Source organism: Nicotiana tomentosiformis, chromosome 4 (genome assembly GCF_000390325.3).
Source record: "Nicotiana tomentosiformis chromosome 4, ASM39032v3, whole genome shotgun sequence".
In the NCBI taxonomy this organism is placed as follows: domain Eukaryota; kingdom Viridiplantae; phylum Streptophyta; class Magnoliopsida; order Solanales; family Solanaceae; genus Nicotiana; species Nicotiana tomentosiformis.
Genome location: NC_090815.1, coordinates 85,628,187 through 85,638,063, shown reverse-complemented (window position 1 = coordinate 85,638,063; position 9,877 = coordinate 85,628,187). Strand labels below are relative to the sequence as shown.

Genomic DNA, 9,877 nt, shown 5'->3' with positions numbered 1-9,877 from the left:
TGGCTTGCACGACGACCTGAGGGCCTAATCCTATATGTTCCCTTTGCAGTTCCCTTGTCTATTTTCCTTGAGAATTAAACCAGAAGAAAAGATATGTTGCAATGAGCACAAGGGATCAGATTGTATCAGGTTCCTATCTGGTTTTTCCATGAAGTTTGACAAATCATCAAAACCATACACGTATAACATATCAATTTCCTTCTTTTTGATGATGACAAACTTAGAATTGATATTCCTTTTTTAGAACCAGATTACATATGTTCCCCTACGAATCAGATGCCTTCCCAATGAGAACTAGTTTCCTACCCCTTCAATTTTCTTCCCCCTTTTGGCATCAATAAAATTTTAGACTGGCATACTTAAAAACAAGCCCAACAACATTAACTCATGCCACTTTTATGCATACAACATGACTAAAAACAGAACACAAGAGATTAACATTGCGCAAAATATATAGTTATGCCCATTAATTATAAGAGAGAAGAAAACATATATGAGTAGCAATACCATAGTCACACAAATATTACAAATCAAAAATCTAAAGTGCCATAGTCACAAAATTGGATCAACAAAATTACAGGATTAGGAGAGGACTTGGAAGGGGTGCAAAAACATGGGACACTGGATAGATGACAGGAAGGATTAGGGAGCAAGAGCGTTGATGAGACTATCTATTCGAGCATTAGCAGCCCTTTGATCATTGATCAGCTGCTCCTTCAGGTTCTCCACTTGTATTCTAAACTCAGCATTCTCAGCCTTGAAATGGGAAATCTCTTCACCCACAACGCTGCTGGAACCAGGTTCCTTGCTGGCCTGAGTAAGCTTAGACTCAAGAATGGCATTTTGCGCTTTAAGACGCTTGATCTCTTCATTGGAAACCTCCTGAGCATCGATTAGTTGAGATATAGTTTAGTAGCTTCCTACTCCTCTTTGTTTTAGATCACACTCACACTCTTCCAGAGTATTCATGGTGAATATTTGCTTTCTAGTGCCCACAAATGCTTTTCCCAAAGGAACCTCAAAGTGTTCAATGACTATGGTAAGGAGAAACCCATGGGGGAGTCCATGATTACCATCCTTGAAGTATGCTACCTTCACCATATGTTCAATAATAATCCCAGGCAGACTGATGGAAGAGAAAGTCCAGTGCTTCCGGAAGAACCAGGTCCGCAATGGAGGTGATAGAGTATCTCTCAACCCTAGGAAACAACACCTTATTCACTAGCTCCAATGGCAGCTGGTATTCTAGCTGAAGAGCTTTCTTGTGTACTCTTTCCCCCTACTGAACTGCTTGCTTCTTGGTGATCAACTTCTTAAAGTCAGGGGAACCAGTTCCCTCCACTGTCTTCAGAGCACTGTCAAGTTCAGCCTTGCTCTACTGTCTAGTGGTAGGGCATTTGGGAATAGAGTCCTTTTTGGCTTTTCCCCCACCCCTAGCAATTATAAACCTTATCACGATCAGATCATCAATAGTATCATCACTCTCACCAGAATTACCCTCAGACACAGACTTTATTTTTGGGTAAATAATATCCAACGGACAGTAATAGAGAGATTAAAAAGGGTTATGTCAGCACTATCCAGAGTCCGTCTTGTAGAACCTGGAGTTTCATCCCAAGTAGGAGCAGAAAACTCCCTTTAGGCAGAGGGGCTAGGTCCCTCTATAGGTTCCCCTATAATACTAACAGATACTTGTTCCCATTGACGCACATTTCTCATTTACCATGTACTTCCCTCTGACTTAGTGGTTCCTCCTAAGTCCCTGAACCAATATCATCAGACATATACTCTCTCAACAAATTTCTCCACAACAGCATGCTCTTTTTCAAGAGAAGTAGAGCCTTCTTTAAGTGTATCACTCATAGTTTTCTCACCCTCTGTACCCAAAACTTTTGTAACTGTAGAAGGGGATGGAAAATTACCAAATGTAGACGAGATGCTCGGAACAATCCCTTCAACACCTTGAACCTTAGAAAGTTTAGATGCATGGGAGCCCTCAGCAACATGGGAACCCAACTCTTCATTCAAACATACTTCCTCTATCACAACACGTTAACTCAAGACCTCAACACCTTCATCCCCTTCCATAATTTCTTCTGTGGTTTGAATAAATTGAGAGGTGGACATTGTTTATCCGGAGTTTACTCTTTCAGTGGGAGCAGGTGGAAATGGAGAGGAAACAAACTTTTTTGGAGTTTGATTTCTACGGCTGTGATCGGGACCGGAACCAGATGGTTTGGGAAAAGTGATTGAGGGGTTGGGTTGGATGGAAATTGGGTCTTTTGTGGATGAGGTGGTTAGCTCAAATCCAGATGGAGGTGCCTCTTTGGATGGAGACATGGTTGTGTTTTCTGCAATTGCTCTGGGAGATGAAGTCTCTTGTTGAGTCGTGGTCAATTTTGAGAAGCAAGAAGACAAGATAAAGAGGGTTTAAGATAGGAGAGAGGCTATGTTTGATGTTTGAAGTGAGGAAAAAGGAGTGACTTTTGGGTATACAAAATAAAGGGGGATCAGTTACAAACGTGTGTGAGAGAGGGGAGACAGGTCGTCTGGCCGATTTTGAACGGATGTAACTTTTGGGCTTAAAGGGCATCAGAAGAGGGAACAAAATAATGACGTGGCACCCTAGCAGTTCAAAATTCATATAAGTGTAAAAGAAATTACTAACCTAAGTCACAGGAACCAGGTTCCTTGATATTTTTGAAAATATAAGCAACAACTTCTAAATGTTTGCAATGTCATTTGTCACTTGTTCGTCCTGAATTTGCCATGCGTTTCTAGCTTTAATGGTATAGAGTTGAGTTAGATGTCGCCAAAAAATACTTTTTAGCATTGTACCTTTCTATCATTTCTTAGCCAATCATCAAGGGACCAGGTTCTCGGTTAAGCTTGATCAACCCCAACTATAGATGATTTCATTCAAATGTTATCTATTCAGTGATTTGGTGAAAATATCTGCTACCTGGTCCTCCGTTTTACATAACTTCATACAAATAAGCCATTTTTCAACATTATCCCTCAAGAAGTGATGTCGCACATCAATGTGTTTTATCCTATTATGCTGAACCGGGTTCTTTGCTATATTTAAAGTGCTTATGTTATCACACAACAATGGCACACAATCTGTAAAAACACACAAAAATCTTCTAGGTATTGCTTGATCCACAGTACTCAGCTTCATCAGTAGAAAAAACCATAGAGTTTTGTTTCTTTGTGCCCCATGAGATCAAGCATGACCCCAAAAAATGAACCATTCCAGATGTACTCTTTCTATCCACCAAGTATCCACTGTAATCAGCATTAGCATATCCAATAAGATCAAAATTATCACCTGAGGGATAGAAGATGACCATGTCCTGTGTTCCCTTGAGATACCTCAGGATTCTCTTGGCAGCATTCAAATGAGATTCTCTTGGACTTGATTGAAATCGAGCACACAACCCAACACTAACATAATGTCACGTCTGTTAGTTGTCAGGTACAGAAGAGATCCAATAATACCCCTATACATAGCTTTATTGGCAGGAGAACCAGGTTCGTCCATGTCCAGGCGAGTAGCAGTAGCAATGGGAGTATCAATTGTCTCTGTACTTATATTGACTTATCACAGTACCCTTTGAGGTTTGCTTTACTTGTAACCTAAAAAACAAGTCCAGTTCCCCCATCATGCACATCTCAAATTCACTTCCCATGAGCTTTGCAAACTCCTTACAAAGGGAATCATTTATTACACCTAATATGATATCATCAACATAGACTTGCACAATCAACAAATTTCTCCATGTTGTTTTTTCAGAAATAGAGTATTGTCAATTTTTTCTCTAGTGAATCCATTTTCAAGAAGGAACTTGGATAATTTCTCATACCATGCACGAGGGGCCTGGTTTAATCCATATATATCTTTGTCAAGTTTGAAGACATGTTCAGGATATTCATGACATTCAAATCCAGGTGGTTGCTTGACAAGAACTTCCTCCTTCAAATATCCATTCAGAAATGCACTTTTAACATCCATTTGGAACAATTTAAATTCTATATGAGATGCAAAAGCTATGAAAATTATGATGGCTTCCATTCGAGCAACATGAGCAAAAGTCACATCATAGTCCATCCCTTCTTCTTGATTGTAACCCTAGACCAAGCCTAGCTTTATTTCTTTTTGTATTACCAAACTCATCATGTTTGTTTATGAACACCCACTGGTTCCAATCACTGTTCTATCTGAGGGTCGGGGAACCAGGTACCACACTTTATTTCTCTCGAACTAATGAAGCTCTTCTTGCATAGCAATAATCAAGTCAGCATCTTTTAATGCGTGCTTGATATTTTTATGCTCAATTTGAGACAAGTAGACTGAGACGACAAACATGTTTCTTGCCTTAAATCAAGTTTTAATACCATAGTCCAAGAGAGTGATCACATTTTGAAGAGGATGTGAACTCCTATTCTTCTAGTTAGACACTTGAACTTCAGAATGCGAGGGATCAGGTTCCTATGTATTTTCTATCATTGGCACCAACATAAGTATGAATCCCACTTCTCCATCCTACATCAGGAATACCTAATATAGCATCAGCAACCCTATGCTCAACTTCAGTTGCGGTGATGACGGGACCAGGTTTCTCTGTTTCGGCTGGAGATGCTGCTGCATCTTCTTCAACACTCTCCTTGACTTGACTCATTAGATCAGTCTTCTCAATGCTTTCTCACCATTGTTGAGAATAAAACATTTTCATCCAAATTCCCTTAGGTAAGTCAGCTTTGGTTTTCTCTCGTTAAGTAGTTCATAAGAAGTCTTGTCAAGCAGGGACTTGATCATGCACCTGTTAATCAAATAACATGCAGTATTAATTGCTTCAGTCCAAAAACTCTTTAACACACCACTGTCATTCAACATTGTTCTAGCCATATCCTCAAGAGTCCTATTTTTTCTCTCCACAACACCATTTTGTTGAAGTGTTCTAGGAGAAGAAACATTATGACTTATACCATTTTCAACATAACATTCATCAAACTTGGCATTGTCAAACCCGGTGCCATGATCAAATCTGATAATCACAACATTATAGCCCATCTTCACTTGAATCTGCTTCACAAAAGAAATAAAAACTGGAAAGGTTTCATCCTTGTCCTCAGAAACAAAGTCCATATAAATCTGGAATAGTAAATAACAATCACAAAGATGTACTTCTTTCCCCCTATGCTAGGTATCCTCATAGGTCCACGAAGATCCATATGAAGAAGATCTAGTGGCCTTGAGGTGCTCACATCCTTCTTTGGTTTAAACGAGGACCTGACATGCTTCCCTTTTACGCACGCATCACACACTTTGTGATCCTTGAATCTTGACTTGGGCAACCTATGAACCAGGTCCTTCTTGAACATCTTGTTCAAAAAAGAAAAGCTTGCATACCCTATTCGCCTGTGCTATAGCTCAACATCATTATTAACAACACTTAGGCATGTAAGATCACCACCATTTCGAGAGTTGAAGTCCACGATATAGATGTTCTTGAATTTATTTGCAAATAAGACCACTTCACCAGTTATGAGATTTGTGACAATACAAAATTTTGACTGGAACTCCACTTTGTTTCCTTTGTCACATATTTGGGATACACTCAATAAGATGTATTTCAAGCCATTCACATAATACACATTTTCAATTGAGTGTGAGCGTATTTTTCCAATCTTTTCAATTCCAAGAATATAGACCTTCATGCCATTTCCAAAATACACACTCCCACCTTGCAAGGCCTTGAGTGAGAGGAAATCATCCATTCTTACGGTCATGTGTTTAGAGCAGCCACTGTCAATGTACTATTTTTGACTGCTTCCCATCACTTCAGCATGCACATAAAATCACTGATTAGATTTAGGAACCCAAACCAGTTTGGTCCCTCGTAATGATATAATGGGTGAATCAAAATTCTTTTTGTCCATGCAGGCATCATATATTTCTTATTCAGAGAACCAGGTTCCATAGCAGTAGGTTTCTTTTCAACAAAAACTTTGTTTTTCTGCTGAGCTTGAAATTTAGCTTTACACGAGTCCTTGTAATGACCAGTTTGACCATAATGAGTGCAAAGCCATTTATCAGTCACAGTAACATACTTGCGATGGGGATTATAGGGAGCTTTAGACTTATGGAACTTGATTCCTTGCCTATTTTCACCATTACTTTTATACATAGACGTGATTGTATCAGAGGACCAAGTCCATTTAAGGGACTTATCTAAATTATTTTTAACCCTTTTTAAGTCCTTCTGGAGTTGTCTATTCTTTTCAAGCTCAGCAATGAGACTTATTTTGACCTCTTTGAGCTCACTTTCAAGCTTAAGTTGAGTCTCACTAGCCACTTCTTTTTCCTTAGGGGTGTTTATCCATTTTTTCATTTGATTTTTTAACAAGGTATTTTCTCTTGCTATTTCTTCCACTTGTTCCTTCAGATCTGCAATTATAACCACCAATTCATATCTCTCTTGTTCTACCTCTCTAATTTTCTCAGTTAAAACATTTTTCTCATTGATAAAACTGTGATAAGCATCAATCAAAATATTTGCTAAAGACATCAGTATCTTTTTAGAGTAATTTTTCAAGTTTCTTTGAATGTTAAGAAAATTTACCTCATCTTTCTCGTTGTCCTCATCATCATCAAATTTGGTCATGAGTGCAAAGATAGAATCACGCTCTCTATATCCACTTTCAACAGTTATCATGGAGGTGTCTCCTTGGTCAACCTCACCTTCAGATTCACTAGAGGAATCTCCCCAGGCATCCAGAGCTTGCTTCACAATATTGTCAGTGGCATCTCTTCTCTTTAACCTCCTATCAGGGACCTGGTCCTCTTGACCATCTTGTTAGTGTTGTCAAGAGGGCAGTCTTTGATAAAGTGTCTTGGCTTTCCGCACTTATAACAGCAATCATTTCCTTTGGTGTTTCTGTTGGAACTTCCTCTCTTAGGAATTCCTCCATGTTTTCGAACCATATTTTGGAATCTTCGAGTAAGATAGGCCATGTCTGTCTCATCACTACTTGAGTCATTGTTGTCAGCCTTGAGAACTAGGTTCTTCTCATTTTTGGGCTCTCTTCTTTCAAGATCGTTTTTCTTCTTCATCTCATAAGTTTTGAGATTTTCAATGAGTTCATCAATGGTTAGCTTCTGCAAATCCTTGGCTTCAGTGATAGCATTTACTTTACTTTCCCACGAGCCTGGTAGAACACTAAATATTTTTCGGACCGCTCTTTTCTTGGGATTACTTCTCCAAGGGAGTGAAGCTCATTGATAATAGAGGGGAAACGTATATGCATTTCCTGAATGGACCCATTATCATTCATCTTGAAAAGTTCATACTCAGTAGTAAGCATATCTATTATGGACTACTTAACCTGAGCAATTCCCTCATGGGCAGTTTGGAGAGCTTCCCAGATCTCCTTAGCAGACTGACAGGCAGAGATGCGATTGTATTCATCTAGTCCAATTCCACGAACAAGAATCTTTTTTGCCCTGAAGTTCTTCTCGATTGTCTATCTATCAGCATCGTTGTACTCCTTTCTTGTCATTGGGAATGTAATTGTTCCCTCACTAATAGTTTTCATGGGAATAAAAGAACAATTACATATCACATCCCACAACTCTGAGTCCTCAACAATGATGAAGTTGCACATTCTTTGTTTCAACCAACCATAGTATTCGTCGTTGAATCTTGGTGGTCTATAGATTGATTGTCCTTCCTCGAAGTTTGGTGGAGAAGCCATGAAGATCCTTTCTAGGTGATAACCTTTTTAGAAAGAACCTGCTCTGATACCAAGGTGAAATTGATTCAGGAGCGGCTTCGCACGGCGATGGGATGGATTGAGCCGGGCGAGGCTAGGCTATTGGGCACTGACTTGGTCCAGGATGCATTAGACAAGGTGAAATTGGTTCAGGAGCGGCTTCACATGGCGCAGTCTAGGCAGAAGAGCTATGCTGACAGGAAGGTCTGTGATGTGTCTTTCATGGTCGGGGAGAAGGTTCTGCTGAAGGTATCACCCATAAAGGGTGTTATGAGGTTTAGGAAGATGGGCAAGTTGAGCCCCTGGTTCATTGGGCCTTTTGAGGTACTTCAAAGGATAGGGGAGGTGGCTTACAAACTTGCCTTGCCACCTTGCTTTTAAGTGACATCCTAATAAATGCTTGTAAAAACCTGTGTAGGAATACAAGTAAATAACATAAGACAAAGACACAACAAACTAAAGGACACAAGACATATTCAATACTGGAATCTGGTCCTTTGTTTTGTATTAGCTTTGTTCTTCAATGCACCTGAGGGAACAGAGGTGGCTGCACACCTGAGTGAATATATGTTTTTGTATTTGCAAGTGTTAGGTCAAAACCTTGTAACATGTTGTTTATATATGTGAGATCGTGAGAGTAGTTACAAGGGCATTTCCGGTTTCTAGCAAATTGCAGTTGTGTTGCTGTACTATTGCAAGTACAGTGCAGCAGCTTTAACATCTGTAGGGTTGACTTGTACGACGACCTGAGGACTTGATCCTATCTGTTCCCTTTGCAGTTCTCTTGTCTGTTTTACTTGAGAATTAAACCAGACAACAAGGTATGTTGAAATGAGCACAAGGGATCTGATTTTATCAAGTTCCCATCTGTTTCTTCCATAAAGTTTGACAAATCATCAACATCACACTCGTATAACTTATCAAAATTAAATGAAAATGTCTAGTATTTGTTTTGCAACGAGTGGATATCGATGTACTTTTGTCTTAACTGTTGTAGGAGAGCCAAATATATTACCAAATTGGTCTCTAATGTTTGCAAGTTGTTATAAATTAATCATCAACTATAATTCGTTTTGACAAACTATATAGTGTCTAATACATATTGGGGTACAATTTATAAGAGCCAATATGTAATATATATATATATATATATATATAGCATTTTTTTTTCTTATATTCAATTGAACGGTTATTAATGGTGTTGAATTTTTTATTAAGAATAAATTTATTTTCATGCAAATTCATCAGAAATATATGATCGAGAGAAAAAAGAATGAGACAACCGAATACACTATCAAAGAGGAAGAGGTACAAACGAAAATGACGACTCGTGTTACAACATCCCTGAAAGATAATTAACTAAGGAAATCACCCTAAAAAAACTACTAAAATGCCACACCATATATAGTTTAATGAGTTTAACTTATATACATCAATAGCGTAAAACATCTAATAAATAGCGTATAAATCTTTTACATTGTCGAAGGATATAAGTTAAACTCTTAAATACATTTGAATCAATTAAATACTTTTATTGAATATGAGCATAATCCAGAAACTAAAGCAGGCTTATTATTATATCAACCGGACTACTCAGAATTGGGATCAGAGGTGTTAATCTTTTTCTTGTCGTTCTTGAAAGAGGACACCACAGCTTTCACCACCTTTTCAGCAGCCATGGCTTTCACTGATTTCTTGTCTTTCTTAGGAAACACACTTCCTTTCTTTGATGTGCCTTCACCATATCCTTTTCCATTTTCATTTTTCTCCATCTCTCTTCTAGCTCTCAGAGTTTATGTATTTATATGAGGAAGTGTAATCTATTGCTTTAATTTGTTGCTTAAGTTGTGATGCTTTGAAGAGTATTTTGTGTGCGGTATTTATAGGAGTTGAGACTTTGTTTGTGGTCTACTTCTGAATATTTTCATCTAATTTCTGGTTGAATTTCTGAGTTAGCTCATGTAAGATTGAACGATGATTGGTGTTTATTTCTTGCATGGTGAATATTTCATCCTTTCGTATTCTATGTTGAATTTCGTATTGAATGTTTGTTATTTCTCCTCACTTCTCCTCTGAATTCCAATCTCCATTTGTGTGTGTG

The 9,877-nt window shown here is 38.4% G+C and overlaps 1 protein-coding gene across 1 annotated transcript; it reads right to left on the bottom strand.

The window, feature by feature from the left end:
• Positions 1–5,840: 5,840 nt before the first annotated feature.
• LOC138910068 (uncharacterized) lies at positions 5,841–9,548 on the bottom strand. Its single transcript, XM_070201288.1, has 7 exons — positions 9,370–9,548; positions 8,479–8,643; positions 8,135–8,186; positions 7,390–7,443; positions 7,261–7,314; positions 6,919–7,162; positions 5,841–6,856 (listed from the first exon to the last, which is right to left on the bottom strand). Exons 1-7 carry the CDS (start codon positions 9,546–9,548, stop codon positions 5,841–5,843), a joined length of 1,764 nt encoding a protein of 587 aa, XP_070057389.1.
• Positions 9,549–9,877: the final 329 nt, after the last annotated feature.

Coding starts and splice junctions, on each gene's coding strand:
- LOC138910068 (XM_070201288.1), bottom strand. CDS start 9,548: ATGGAGAAAAATGAAAATGGAAAAGGATATGGTGAAGGCACATCAAAG. Junction 8,644..9,369: donor ACCTCTGATCCCAATTCTGA/GTAGTCCGGTTG, acceptor TGGAAGAAACAG/ATGGGAACTTGATAAAATCA. Junction 8,187..8,478: donor GATGTTAAAGCTGCTGCACT/GTACTTGCAATA, acceptor ATTCCTACACAG/GTTTTTACAAGCATTTATTA.